This window comes from Furipterus horrens, unplaced genomic scaffold (genome assembly GCF_987537825.1).
Source record: "Furipterus horrens unplaced genomic scaffold, mFurHor1.1.pri manual_scaffold_2, whole genome shotgun sequence".
Taxonomy (NCBI): Eukaryota; Metazoa; Chordata; class Mammalia; order Chiroptera; family Furipteridae; genus Furipterus; species Furipterus horrens.
In genome coordinates this window covers 163387977-163403742 of record NW_028327172.1, presented here as the reverse complement: position 1 = coordinate 163403742, position 15766 = coordinate 163387977, and the positions used below count along the sequence as shown (strand labels likewise).

At 40.7% G+C, this 15766-nt stretch overlaps 1 protein-coding gene across 1 annotated transcript in view; it reads left to right on the top strand.

Moving 5' to 3' along the window:
* Nucleotides 1-1069: 1069 nt before the first annotated feature.
* Nucleotides 1070-15766, top strand: part of LOC150019854 (cullin-5) — a 120466-nt gene continuing 105769 nt past the window's right edge. Inside the window, exon 1 of the mRNA XM_090266712.1 lies at nucleotides 1070-1272. Coding sequence (XP_090122838.1) covers nucleotides 1249-1272 — 24 coding nt within the window. The 5' untranslated portion in view covers nucleotides 1070-1248. The remainder of the gene's footprint in view (nucleotides 1273-15766) is intronic.

Genomic DNA, 15766 nt, shown 5'->3' with positions numbered 1-15766 from the left:
TTCTTACTGCCTTCAAGTCTTTGCTCAAATGCCATCCTTTCAGTAAAGCCTACTTGGATCACTCTATTTAAAATTTCAAATTTCACGCCCCTTCCTTGGTTTATTTTACTCCCTAGCTGTTATCTAGTTCTAACACATTATCAATAAATACTGTTTGTAAACATGCACAATACAATATCAGTTATATTGTAGGTTCTACATATAAATTACATTCTCTTCCCTTGGCCAGTGGTTTGTGGTCTGAAGGGATAAACCTTGGGGGCTTATGGTTTAGGATCTTCTAAAATAATGCACCTTCGGGAAACCCAAGATTAATATTCATTGCCTAATCAGTCTTTTATAGATTTCAGTGCCAGGCACTTAAAAAAATTACTTATTTATTTTCAGAGAGGAAGGGAGAAAGAGAGGAAGAGGAACATGGACAGTTGCTTCTCCTAACCGCGCGGACCTGGACCAAACCACTAACCCGGGCATGTGCCCTAACCCAGGATCCAACCTTTGCAGGACACACTCAACCAACTGAGCCACACACGTCAGGGCCAGTGCCAGATACTCTTGGATAGAGTAGTCAATACTTTTGTGTAGTCATTCATTCATGTATTCTCAACAAATATTTATTTGGCGGCTTCCACGTGCCAGTTCTTACTGAAGACAGCTGTTAAAAACATTTCATTCTACCTCCCTTAACATCAAGTCCCCGGATTTGGCGCGCGGGATGAGGGAAGATGTGTGATCCCGCCAGCAGAGGGCGCGCTCCTGCTCCACCAAGGCTTCCAGACTCCCACGCTCGCTCCCGAGCGCGTCCCCGCCCGCCACGTCACGTGATGCGGCCGTGGAACCTGAGCTGCCGGGGCTAAGGCGAGCTAAATTCGTTGCTGGTGGCCGCTGCGGGTGCAACCCCAAAGGCTAATCCGAAGGCGTGGGGAACCTCGTAGAGTCGATGCTTCCTCTTCCAATTCAGGTCGGCTGCCGTTACCGTCTCACCATTCGCAGTAGCCATCTCCCTGAGCGTTTGCATGAGCTCTCTCGTGTGGGGAAGCTCCGGTGACCATGTAGGGAGAAAGAGAGGAAGCTCCAGGTACCTGGGACGAGGTCAGCGCTGTCGGCACGCCGCCCCACCTCCCACCACACCCACGGTGCGGCCAGTGGGCCCGTCGGACCTGGTGGGAATTCCGGCCTCCAGTTGTGGCCTGGTCTCGAGCGCCACGAAATCTCGCGCCATCTCGCGAGATTCTAAGTTGAAGGAACATGGCGACGTCTAATCTCTTAAAGGTAAGACCCTCAGTCCAGCTTGGCTTTTACTCCGTGACTGCCGGGTTCAGCATATCGGAAAAGACTCCGTTCAGGTTCGGGGGGCAAATGTGGGAGTTGTGTACTGGAAGAGAAGCCAGAGAGGCTGTCGCTGAGGACCAGAACGCGGTCTCTGGCCTTGGGATCGAGAGGCTCTGGTTATCCCTCCCGCGGATTGATCGGTGTGAGAAAGGCCCGGCTGCGGCCCGACGGGGGAGCCCGCTTGCAATAGAGCAGTTCTGGCCTCGGGCGGGAGAGGAAAGGTGGCGCATGACCCCTTAGGCAGTTGCTACGCTGAGGGTCTTAAGTTTCTTGTGAAACGAGAGTCTAAGACGCATAAAAGGAAAATCCAAGAAAATGCTACCTGACTTAGGTTTCATGACTATCCCCGCCTCCTCAATTTCTGTTCTTATTCTCTCTGCTGCACGGGATTCCGTGTCAGACAGCAGTGCCTTCCAGCCCGCTCCCTGTTCTGCACGCTGTGCTTTCCCTTCTACTGTTCTCCCAGTCTTCAGTTCCTATTTTACCCTTTTGCCTTGGAAAACTGCTCATCAGTCCCATTACATACAGCGCACAACCAGTTGAGTACTGAGGAAGTGCTGCCATCGTTTCAAGGCTTAGGAAAGTTAACCTTATCAAAGAAAACTATTTAAAGTTAGTTTTATATATATTTGGGACAGCAAGGGAGATCTAGGCCCAGAGGGGCAGGTTCTCTGTCATCAGTTAAAACGTTGAGAGGAGAATGAGGAAGACAGCACTAGTTTGCCTATTTTATGCTTGTATTTATATAGTAGAAACGTTTTACCTTCAAAGTATTTACTGAAATGGGGATCTGATTAGCTCAGGAGCATAAATGCAAACGATGAAGTACTTCTAGCTCAAACCATCGATATGCCTTCAGGTAGTGTGGATGGATAATAGGAAATAAATGAATGGAAAATAATGTTAAATATACTGAAATCTCTCTTATCTCCCCTAGACTACTTATATTAACTGCCTGATAGATGGGACTGTTTTAAAATGTAGACCTATTTCTGCTAACTTAAGTGGCAATATATCTTCTTTTAAAGGGAGGAGGGATCTAGAACTAGACTGAATTTTGGCTAGGTAGAAGCTGTATGACATTGGGCAAGTTTCTTAACCTCTCTGCCTGGTTTCCCATCAATAAAATGAAATCGTTAATAGGGCTTGTTTCATAGGAACGTTGTGAAGGTTGAATTACAAGTGTGAAATGCTTAAAACAGTGACTGGCATTTAACTCTTGAACAATACACATAAATTACCAGAATTGCTACTCTTGTTGTTTTTCTAAGAAAATAATTCACGAGAACTGAGCAACCAATCCTACTCTGCTCTTCTTTTATAACAGTATAGCAAAATTCTAATACATTAGTTTAGAAAGAAAATTTGTTTGATTTCTAAAGACTACCATTAATGCATCCACATGTAACGTAAGCAATAGCTTGTTATTAATTGAAATTTGTTTGAGAAATAATTGGGTTCCTACATCTTTGTGAATTTTTGACTTGATTACCTGCATATACAACAAGGTCTTTTCCCCCAAAAAATTCTCTCTCAGAAAAGAGGGAGTCCCTTTATTTTACTCTATCCAAAGCCTTGCAAAGGATTGACTGGAGGAGATACAAGTGTGAAACTACTTCAGTCAACACTAGTAAGTGCTTACTTTGTAGATGTTATGAATCTACATCTACAGCACACACCTATAGAATGAAAAAATTGCCTGAATATATAGAAAATGGGTAGTTAGTATTTTGATTAAAAAGATAAGGATTCAAAAATTCTGTAACTCAAACAATGTTTATAAGTGAAAGGAAGGAAATAATACTTTTAAAAACTGGTAAATGACTCTGTCACTCTAGTGAACATGAAAACATGCCAAAGATACACCAGGAAAATTTCAATAAAATGGTCTTATGAAATTTTGAAAGGGGGAAGAAGAATTTCTAAATATTGTTTTATATAGCATGTGATCTTAAATATGTACAACTAGTGTAATATAATGGACACTCTAGAAGACATTTGATTTTTTTATCTGTATCACCAAAAGTTTATGTGTTTAAATTGGCCAGAAAACTTTTATCTCTCCTTTTTGGGGAAGGGGAGATTGCCTTATATTCATATATTTAGGAGTAGCTAATTAAAAAGTGGGAAGTTTGTCTTTTTGGAGAAATATAGCGTGATCCTGCCAGGATAGAGCCATAACATAATTTATAGGATCGTTTAAATTCAAGGCTGGTGGTACCTTGAATAGAAGACAGGGCTGGTTAGGGTGTGGCCAGATTAGCCTCATTTCCTTCTATTTTTTTTACTTTGTGAGAGAGAATAGACTGGTTCATTAGAAAAATGCTTTAGATATTGTGCAATTAGATTTCACGAGAGCATGTTTGACAGAATTATTATGTCCCGTGGTCAAAATGGAGATATGTAGGATAGATGAGAATATAGTTATAAAATGATTCATTATCAGTTAAATAGCTGTACTCTTCATACTGATGACTAATAAATTATCATCAAACTTGAAGGGAGGACTTTAGTGTCCTGGTGAAAAACAGCGTCTTCTTCCTGTTTTGGATTAAGTTAAATTCATTGAACTTGTGGATGATCCAAAGAGAGGTAGTTAATATTATGAAAGAATAGATTAAATGTTTTGATATGAAACTTATAAGTTAGAACTTAGTGCAATAAAAACCACCTACTTTTTTAAATATTGGGATTTGATTGTAATAATTCAATTGTTTTCTCTATTTAAAGCAGGTAGACAATTTTTAAGTTAATTAATTTTGGGGGGTGGCGGCCCGCTCTGTAACAATTCCTTCCTCTCAGATTTAAGACCCTTTATAATCTTATAAAGGACAGTGGGCAAAGGTCTTGTGCTCCTCTGTCTGCTTAAAGGTGGACATGGTCGTCATCCTACCTACCCTTCGGTCCAGAAATCCCTAATAAGAGTGGGGGTGGAGGGGGGAGGGTGGCCTTTCCACATGGGGAAGGATCGTGCAGGCTGCAGGTCGGTTGGCTGTCCCCGAACAACAGCGTGCTTGATTTAACAGGCTGGCATCTGATTTGTTGTATTTTGGGGGCAACAGATTTGGCAACAGGGTTAAAATGCATCATTATATCCATAACCACTAGATGACAAAAGGCAGGGATTAATTTTTCAATGTCTCACATTAGGAAAAAAGAAGGCTTCTTTTAAGGAAGTGTGCAAGGCACATCACACCTGTCCAAAGCCCTTTTGCCCGCTATACAGGTACTTTGTTTGGGCTGAAGGGAACATTTTAGGTTTCCCCCTCTCACACCTCTGGGCCCTTTCTGTCCAAGCCATTAGGATAGAAAAGAGAAACCAGTTTTAAAGTGAAGCCCACAGACCAACCCTTACTTCACCAACCCAACCACTTAGTTCAGCCAAAGCATTGAGTCTCAGGAGGCAGCGACGCAGACAGGATTAAGTGAGGCCTATACGTACAATCAGTCAGGTAATGAGATCATAGGCTTATGCTCTATGAAAACAGAACATACATGTTAATTTACGCAACATAACCCACAAACCAGTCTCTAAATCTACAAGACTGTCTTATTGGGAAGACATCCAGTTGAAAGGCATTTGATAGTCTTCTGGGCTATAAATTAAGCATCTTTGATGATTTTACAGACCTAGTTTAACTTTCAAATGAAAACAAACTTTAAATGAAAATAAATTTTAAAGACAGTTAGCTGCACTAGTTTATAGTCTTACCACTGAGCATTGTGATTTTCCTTGAATCACAATTTTTCTCCTTAAGATTACCCTCCTCGTCATTAAAGGGACTGCATTAAGTCCAGTTTTAATTTACCCTGTTCGTTTGCATAAACTCAACAAGAGCAGCAAATGATCACATATGATCATTAAGTCTGCTTTGTGAGAACTTACACAAGGAACCTTTAGGATGACTTTCAGTCTCCCCTTCAGGGCACAGAAGCTGAGCTACATACTTGCCATTCAGCCTTGCCTGTAAACACCTGTGTTTTCTAAGCCCTTCAGGTTTTCCATTGTGCCTTAAAGTTCCTTCTAGCCATCTTTCAGGAAAGCAACCTTTGTTTCTTCCCTGGAGAGATTGCCATGAACCACACAACCAACCAAGGTACCAGGCCTTTTTTCTCATGAGCTTTTATTACCTTCGAAAGTCAATCCCAGTTCCTCAGGGCTTTTTGGTAACAACCAGAGCCCAGGACATTCCAGTCAAAGTCTTGGTTAACAAAACCTCTGTTAACAACTGATCTTATTATTTTATGCAAAGAACCTTATGTCATTACTTACTACTTTAGAATGCCAAATTCTGGAGGGATCAGGTAGGGAGAAAAATATACAGTGTGAAAGAAAATCCTTGTCCTTATAATATTCACTGAAATTGCATTTCCATAATTTACATTTTCTTTTGTTCACTTTCTTACATGTGAGGTTTATTTTGGGGGGGGTAGATTTGATGGCTCATTTATTAATTTATTTTGCTTTCATTTTTTTTTTCCCTACTAAAAAGTTTTGTTTCATTGCTTTTCTATTACAGTTGTCCCACTTTTCTCCCCATTGCTTCCCCGCACCCTGCCCACTCCTCCCACAGTCAATCCCCACCCCTTTGTCCATGTCCATGGGTCACTTATACATGTTCTTTGACTAGACCCTTCCCTTCTTACCTCCCTTCTTTCCCTCCCTCCTCCCCCCTTGTGATTGTTAGTCTACCCCTTGTTTACATGCCTCTGGTTCAATTTTGCTCCTGTGTTTGTGTTGTTCATTAGTCTCCTGTATTAGGTGATGATATATGGTATTTTTCTTTCATTGCCTCGCTTATTTCACTAAGCATAATTCTCTCTAGTTCCATCCATGTTGTTGCAAATGGCAGGAGTTCCTTCTTTCTCTCTGCTGCATAGTATTCCATTGTGTAAATGTACCGCTGTTTTTTGATCCACTCATCTACAGATGGGCACTTAGGTTGTTTCCAGCACTTGGTTATTGTAAATAGTGCTTGCTGCTATGAACATAGGGTTCTTTTGAATTGGTGTTTCAGGATTCCTCCAATATAATGATAGCAATGGAATTGCTGGTTCAAGAGGCAGTTCCATTTTTAGTTTTTTGAGGAAATTCCACACTGTTTTCCATAGTGCTGCACCAGTCTGCATTCCCACCAACAGTGCACCAGGGTTCCCATTTCTCCGCATCCTCACGAGCACTTGTTGTTTGTTGATTTGTTGATGATGGCCATTCTGACTGGTGTGAGGTGGTATCTCATTGTGGTTTTTATTTGCATCTCTGATGGCTAGTGATGTTGAACATTCTTTCATATGCCTATGGACCCTCTGTATGTCCTCTTTGGAGAAATGTTTGTTCAGGTCCTTTGCTCATTTTTAAATTGGGCTGTCTGTCTTCTTGGTGTTGAGTCGTATAAGTTCTTTATATATTTTGGAGATCAATCCCTTGTCTGAGGTATCATTAGCAAATATGTTTTCCCATATGGTTGGTTCCCTTTTCATCTTGCTGATGTTTTCTTTTGCTGAGCAGAAACTCTTTAGTTTGATGTAGTCCCATTTATTTATTCTTTCCTTTATTTCCTTTGCCTTAGGAGTTATATCAGTGAAAATATTGTTATGGTGTGATATCTGAAATTTTCCTTAAAGCAGGTAGACTATTGCTGGATTTTGGATAATACAAAGATTTGTTTTGTACATTTTGATGTACAATTATTAGTTGCTTGGGAAGTTTATAACTTTTGATTTAAATTTAAATTTAATTTAATTTAGTTTATTTTAGAAAGAGGGGAAGGGAGGGAGAAAGAGAGGAAGAAGAGCATCAATGTGTGGTTGCCTCTCATGCTCCCCCAGCTGGGGACCTGGCCTGCAACCCAGGCTTGTGCCCTGACTGGGAATCGAATTCGCGACCTTTGGTTTTCAGGCTGGCACTCAATTCACTGAGCCACACCAGCCAGGGCCATAACTTTTTAATATTAGCACTTTAACTTTTTGTTTTAATGTTTTATTCTGTTTGTTCCTTTACTTTTGTAGTTATCATCTAGGCCTTCAGGGCTCATTTTCTTTATTTCCAACTGAGTATCCTTTTCCTAATAGCAGTTGTTTAGATCTTATTTTGCTGAGCATCACCCCATTTAATTCTTTGCTCATTACCTTATCCAGCTATCTGGAGTGCCTATGATTTCCTCAGTCAATACCATGAGTTTTTCTAGTTTCCCCTATGTTCTCCTTTCTAAGGCACCTTCTGTATTTGCCTCCTTCCACTTTCATTTCACCCCTCAGTACTTGGCAGCATGTCTCCTGCTATATTTTGTTTCAGTTGCCTTTATTCTACGGGGATAAAAAAAAGTTCACATAACTCCTAGAAAAGGAACCTGTGCTCTGCTTTGACCTCAAACTTTTGCTTTTTTCTCTCTTTCCATTCACTGTCACAATTCTTAGAAAAGCAGCCCCCACTTAAGTGCCTTTCTAATTCTTCACCTTTTCCCTTAACTTACTGTGACTTGGCTCTCTCCCTGCTCTCACACAATTAAATTGAAACTGTTCGTCTTAAGAGCTCTAGCAACCTCCTGATTGCCAAATGAGATCCTTCTCATACATTCATCCTCTCTTCTTTTATTGTTGATTACTACCTCTGCTTCCCTTTTGGTTTTTAAGACATTTTCTCTTTGGTCTCCTATCTCTCAAATAACTTGTTTTTCACTGACCTCCCTCCTCTTTTCTCCTTTCCTCCCCAATATAATCATTTCTCAGGATTTAGTTTTTAACATTTTTCTGTCTTTGTACTTTTTTTTCTTGGGACAGCCTTAACTTCCATGATTTCACTGTTTTTATCTCTTAATCCTGATCTGAGCTCTAGACCAAAACAGTACTGACCATATCACTTTCCAGATACGTTTGATGGTACAAATTCTTTTACATCCTTCCAGCTGGGTCTTCTCCCTGATAACACATTCCTAATCATGTCCCTTCTTCTCTCCCCCACCCCCACCTCCTTCCCTCTTCCCCCTCCCCCACTTCCTGGCTGGGTATTTTTTGGCTCATTAAGTTACTACCGTCTTCAAGTCTTTATATCTTTGCTTTTTCTTCTGTCAGAAATGCCCCTCCCCTCAAAGTTTTCCTGTTAAAATCTTATTTATTCATTAAGACTCAGCCCACATATCTCCTTTCTTTTTAGTGCTCTCATTTGGAATGAATCGTTGCCTACTCTGCGCAGCTAGAGCACTGCCATCAGTCTCTCTAGCACTTACATTGTGCTGTATGTATTAGTTACAGTATCTGTTTGCACATCTCCCTTTCTGGATTGTAAACCTCATTAGTGCCAGGACTTGATTAATCTTTTGAGGCTTTAACCATCTAGTGCAGAGGAGTGATTCAGAGTTGTATAGAATTTATTCATCAATAAAATAATTTTATTAGACACGTGTAAGGCATCATAAAGAATACAAAGATATGTAAAACAGTGCCCAGCCTATTTGGGAATTTACCATATACTAAAAGAGATTAAAAAGTACTAATGATTTGCTGTAAGACAAGAACTTCAAGAGTATTATCACATGCTGTATGGTCCCTTACAGACTGAAATAATTTCTGATCAAGGAAAGTTTTAATGGAGAAAACATCAGTGCTGGATTTTGAAGAATGGGGAGGACGCTTTTTGTAAGTGGTGGTTAGCAGAAAATTTGGCAGGAGTGGAGACTAGATCATTATGGCTGTAGTGAAGCAGGACTGCATGTTGTGTTACAGTCTATGTGAATGGTTCTCCCTGAAACCTTTGTAGCATAGTAGCCCAGAATATGGGAAATAGTGGGAGACAGGAATACAAAGGAAAGTCAGGGTTAGATTGTAAAGGTCTTCAATGCTAGACAAGGGAGTTATAAATCAAGGTCCATAGATAATGAGGAATATGTGAAAAAATATGTGAGTCTTTAAATCTGTGGAAAATAAATTCACTCAACAAAAATTTGCCATTTTCTAATTCCAACTAGTTAATGGTTATCTAGGCAGACAAATTCTTGCCCTTAATGTAACTTAATTTTTGAAGGGGAGAGAAGCAATAAACATATAAGCAAATAAATGCTGTAAGGTCAGGTTGTGATAAGTGCTATGAAGAAAAATAATCAGGTAAAGGATAGAAAGTGGAAGGTGTTATTTTTGATAGGATGATTAGGGAAGGTCTCTAAGGAGATGACATTTGAGGTGAGACCTGAATGAAAGAATGGAACAAGTCATGTATTGTGTTGACCAAAAAGTTAGTTTAGTTTTTTCTGTAAAATAAAAGACATTTTTCATTTTCACCAGTAACTTTATTGATTTGGGTATTTTATGTATGTCAGTTATCTCCTGCATGGTATAACATTGACTGTGTTCTCAATTAATGTCTTGATTTGATCGCTGTCAACTTCAACTGGTCTACCTGACCGTGGAGCATTGTCCATCAAGAAATCTCCAGCACAAAACTTTGCAAACCACTTTTGACATGTTCAATCAGTCATAGCACCTTCTCCATACCCTGCACAAAGCTTTTATTGCATTTCAGTTGTGTTTTTATCTTTCTTGAAATAATAAAGCATAAAGGCCAGAAGTGTTGCGTATTTTCTTCCATCTTCAATATTAAAATGGCTACACAAAAATTCACCAATTTTGATTTTTTTTAAATGCAAGCTGATATGACAGCTATCACAATGCAATTTAACACAGTTGTTTCGCTGAGGTTAAAGACAACTAAGCACTACTAGGAAAAAAACAGAATGAACTCTAGGCCAATTGAGTAGTTACCATAATCTGGAGTTGATATGTGTCTGGTGAACCTAGCTGTGTCACAGAAAGTCATCTGCCTCTTTCCTCAGTATAGTAGGTGGAGTAAATTGGTGCCTTATAGGCTCTGTAAACAAGTTAACAAGTTACAGCCCTGGTTAAAACATTGGTCATAATACATGGAGTACATACAGGCAATAGCAAGGATATTTGATCTCTATAACTGGGGTTTGTTCATTCCACTAATATATGAGAATCTACTCTGTGCTGTATACTATTCTAAGTGTCAGTGTTACAGTAGTGAAGATGATAAACAAGTTAAAGAAATAAGTAACACATTGGGTAGTTTTTGTAGCAATTAGGACTGTGATGAAAACAATATAATCATAGTGTTCAGGAGATGGGGTCACTATTTTACTTACTTATTTACAACAGAAAATCTGATTTTTTCCCCCTAAATATTGTTTTCAACTATGTTCAGTTGAATTTTCCTTCCCTGGTACTAAATGACATTTCAGTCAGATCCCATAGATTTCTGGTCTTCTTAAAAAGTTCTGTTTAGTCGGAATTAAAATTTCAGTCTCAAAGCAAATCAAAGCAACTCTCCTACCAGCTCAAGACCTTGGCTTTGGATATGCAGAGAAGAAAGGGAGAAGGGCATTTTTTTTAGATTGGTTTGGAAAGTCGTCTCTGAGGTGACATGGGTGCTGAGACCTGAATGATCTGCATTTTAGGCAAAGGTGCAGTGGTGAGCTTGGCATATTTGAGGAATACCTTTAAAAGGGTGGTGTGGCTGGCCTAGAATTGCCAGCATTCAAATATGTGCTGTAGTTTGTGGTTCTTTTGGTTAATGGGGATTGTAAATGTGGTTTTAAAATCACATAACTGGGAGCACTGGTGGCTCATAGTTATGAATGTATGGGAACCCACACATTCAAATAGCCAACCTTATAATTTGTATGAGACCTACAATATACAAATTGGATTCCTTTTGTAAATTATTAGAATGCCATCATTGGATATAATCCGTAATCAAAAGATCAGAAACTTAAAAGAAGGAACCAAGACAAATCTTAAAACAACTAAATTCCTTGTGTTGTGGTCAAAACACTATGGTCATAAAAAATACAAATAATAGACAATAATTGCTACTTATTGTGTACATGTTGTTATTTCTTGTCTTAACTTCAATTGGTCCTTTCTCCATAACTCTTCTTGCACTTCTGTCATCATGAAGATGTAGCAGGATGATGTACAATGATAATAACTACATTCTTTATTTTCTCTGAAATGCAATCTTCGACATCATTATAAAATACTGTAGTAACATTGCTTCTACTCTCTGATGGGGTATATTTTGTTCCATATGTTATATACGGATTTCTGGACATTTTCAGGCAAACCAATAAATCATTATTTGTATTTTTGTTTCAAAGTAAGTGAGTCATTTTAAATGATTCTGTTACTTTTAAAATTTTGCCAGCTAGTGGACTATTCTGTTTTTGTTTACTTTTTTTAAAGTATATTATGTTGTTACAGTAGTCCGATTTTTCTTCCCTTTGCACCCCTGTTCCCAGTACCCTCCTTCCCTCCAGCAATCCCACCCTCCTTAGTTCATGTCCATGGGTTGTATGTATAAGTTCTTTGGCTTCATTCACCCTTTCCTATATTATTCTTAACTTCCCCCTGTCTGTTTTGTACCAACCGATTATGCTTCTTAGTCCCTGCACCATTTCCCCATTTCTCCCTCTCCCCTCTCCCAGCTGATAGCCGTCCAAATGATCCCCATACCTATGATTCTGTTCCTATTCTAGTATGCTTAGTTGGATTTTGTTTTTATTTTTTAGATTCAGTTGTTGATAGTTGTGAGTTTGTTTTCATTTTAGTGTTCACAGTTTTGATCTTCTTTTTCTTGAGTGCGTGCCTTTGACATTTCATATAATAATGGCTTGGTGATGATGAACTCCTTTAGCTTTACCTTCTCTGGGAAGCACTTTCTCTGCCCTTCTGTCCTAAATCATAGCTCTGCTGGATAGAGTAATCTTGATTGTAGGTCCTTGCTTTTCATCACTTTGAATACTTCTTGTCAGCCCCTTCTTGCCTGCAAAATGTCCTCTGAGAAATCAGCTGATAGTCCTATAGGCACCCCTCTGTAGACAACTCTCTGCCTCTCTCTTGCTGCCCACAGGACTCTCTCTTTATCTTTCACCTTTGGCATCTTAGTCATGATGTGTCCTGGTGTGGTCCCCTCTGGGTCCAGCTCACTAGAGACCCTCCATGCTTTCCGGACCTGTATGTCCATCTCCTTCGCAAAATTTCGGAAGCTTTCCTCTTTTCAATTCTTGCTTCCTCATTCTGCACTGGTTGATTGTTTTTTCCTTCCTTATGTTCCAAATCATTGATTTGAACCCTGGTTTCCTTCCCTTCACCATTGATTTTGTGTGGATTTTCCTTCATTTCACTCAGCATAGCCTTCACTTCTTCTCTTACGCGTTTGCCGTACTCAAGTATATCTGTCAAGCCTGTGAACCTCTTTATCACCAGTGTTTTTAATCTTAAATCTGTTAGGTTGTCTATCTCCTCATCTGTTAGATTGGCTATCTCTTTGTCTCTTAGTTCTCCCACTGGAAGATCCATTTCACCTTTTGGGCCATACTTCTCTGTCTCCTCATTCTGACAGTCTCCTGTGTTTGTTTGCCTCTGCATCCTAGTGTTACAGAAACAAGGGAGTCCAAAAATCCCCAGAGCTTGCAGCTGGGGGATGGGGAGAAGGAAGCAGCTTTTGGAATGCCTCCACATGCCTGAGGCTGGTGGCTAGTGTCTTTCTTATGCAAATGGATTTAATGCATCCAAAGCCTCAGGCAGATGGGAGGAGTCTTGAACCAGGGGACAGTATGGAGAAAGCACGCAGAGCCTATGTAGGGACCTGTGAATGGTCGGAACTGTTTGCAACGCCCACTGCGTCAGATGACGCAGTCAGGGATATATAAGCAGCTGCAGACATTTTAGCTGAGACTCTCTCTGGCTCTTGCTCGTGCTCTCACTCTGAGACTCTCACTCTCTGACTCGGGCTCTCACTCGCGCTCTGGCTCTGGCGCTCTGACTCTCTCTCTGGCATGCTCTCGCGCTCGCTCTCGCTCTCTCGCTCTCTCGTGTGCTCCTTCCATGTGGCTTGGTGAAGGGGCCTTCTCCATGTGGCTTGGAGAAGGGGTCTCCAGGCTGCTTTAAGAGGCTCTCGCCATGCAGTTTTGAGAAGGAGAGAAGATCCACGCGGTTTGCAGGAAGAAGGCAGTTTGCAAGGAGGCTGAGAATCCAGGTGGTTCTGCATTGAGAGCTGGAGGGCACCACAGCACAGAAAGGACCTCCCCAATCAGATTGAATGATTGGCAGCTGCTGGTAAAGCTGAACTGTGTTTGGAAAGTAGGGAAACAGTTTCTCTGACTTTCCTAAAACTAGCCTGGTTTGGAAGGGGGGGAGGCAAGGATATGTGTTTGTGGGTATTTTAAAGAGCATAAGACTTAACAACAGAAATCCGCAAATAACTAAATCTATATAACTGTTAAATAAACAATTCTTTTTCTTTTCACCAAACTCTGGTATTGAGAGTTATAATTTTGGCGGCGGGCAATCGGGCCCCTAACTAAAGAGCCCGTGGGTTTGTTTTCAACTGGAGCAGCCCAGGGGTTCTGTAACACTAGGTAGAGCTGTTGCTCCTGTTACGTTGTAAGGGGTGTAGCCTTAGGGATTCGTCAGTACAGGGCGACCTGATTCACCACGTTGTGGTGCTATATGTGGGGGAGGGGTTCAAGAGGGAACAATGCCTCCTGCCCAGCACTCGCCCCTTTTCCATACACCTTTCCCACTTCCGCACTGGACTGGCGCCCCTCTAGCTGCTGCCCTGGCTGTCGTACCCAGAGTGGGTGGGTCTGTGGACCATCTAGGACTGGGGTGGGGCGTGGGGAGGGTTGCCCTTTAATCAAGAAGACTCTGCTGAGACTGGCAGTTTCTGCCTCCACCCCAATTCCCAGTGGTTGCACAATCAGAAGCAATGGGGCTTGATTTTCCCCGGTCGGTCCTGGGACCGTGGGCTGTGAGGTCCGGTGAGGAGCTGGGAACACTCCCCAGGTGTCCCTCCTGATATTGTAAAACATGTGACTGAGCTTTCTGCCGGCCTGCCACTGCTGCCACCACCACGCCATGTCCTCTCCACCCTGGCTCTGCCCCTCCTACCTGTCTGGATGAGTATTTCTTCTTTATATCTTTGTTTGCTGGACTTCTATGCAATTTGATTTTCTGGAACTTCTGGTTGTTTCTAGTTTTGAGGTAGTTGTGGAGGGAGACACAGTGTGTCTGTCTGTCTCCATCTTGGCCAGAAGTCTTTCTTACTGTTTTCATTCTCTCTCTAATTCTTTCTGAGAAACTTGAAACTCCTCCCCTCAGCCCTGTGAGGGAGATATTAATTAGAAAGCAATTTTTAGTAGTAAATAAACTTTTCTTTAAAGAGAAAGGGAGAACACAGGGAAAAAGAAATGAAGGCTAAGAGTTGTAACTCTTTTCATCTGACAGAACATCTGAAAGTGGACTCATCTCCTCTCTTAAACCGTCCAACTCAAATGCGTTCCTTCCCTGGCATTTCTTCTACTGTCAGTGACTCCCCCAGCCATTCACTCAGGTCAGAAACTGTGCGCCCTGCTGTATTATCAAATAGGCAGAAGGAACAAATATTTAGGATACTACGCCACAGAAAAAGATGTGTGGGCAGGGTACACATATATCCTCATAACATCCCCTTCAGATACATGCTTACTGTATCTATTTTATATAAGCGAAGCCGAAGCACAAAGAATTAAGAAACTTACTGAAGGTCATACATTTGGCAAGTGGCTAAGTCATGATTTTATTCTTAGAAAGTCTGTTTCGTGACCATCTTAGCATTAGCACTTTCTGTTACTTTTCCTCTGTTCGGGGTTTCATCCTTTATTGTCCTTGTGGACTATTGCAGGAGCTTCCTGTAGACTTCCTTTCAATTTTTCCTTCAATTAACTTATAGATGATGTTTCTAGAAGTTAAATATAATAATGTCAATAGCCAGTGGCTATCATTCTCCCACCATCCAAAGAATTATTTTATATGTTACCGTCATTTATTTTGCTTAGATTGAATACTTTCTTACTTTCTGGCACAAAAATGTGTTCTAGGATCATATCTGTCCCAAATCTTGGAATTAGCATGTTCTTTAAGAAGTCTTTTTGTGGAACAGAGTATTGAAAAATCAACATCTTGATGCTGGGTATGCTAATGTTCATTGGGGTATCACTCCCCTCAGGTCCTTTCAGTGAACTGAATGAGGGCACACACACACACACATATGCACACTCCTATACTTATTTCTATGTCTATATTACTGAAACCCATGAGTTCATTCCAGTCCCTCCAATTCCAATAAACTTTCTTTTTCCCTTTCCATATATGTAACTTCCATCTCTGGCAGTGAGAGAAGTCTGGCTTTTGGACTAAATTATTCAGGATGAAGGGATGGAAGGAGGGAAGGAAGCTATTAAAACATTTTTTAATATGTATAGATGTGAAACTCCCTATACATTTCTTAAGCTCAAAATTATTTAATAATTAAAAAAATAGACAACAATTAAATACAACACTAGAAACTTAATTTAAACGAACAACACCAGCAAGACAATTT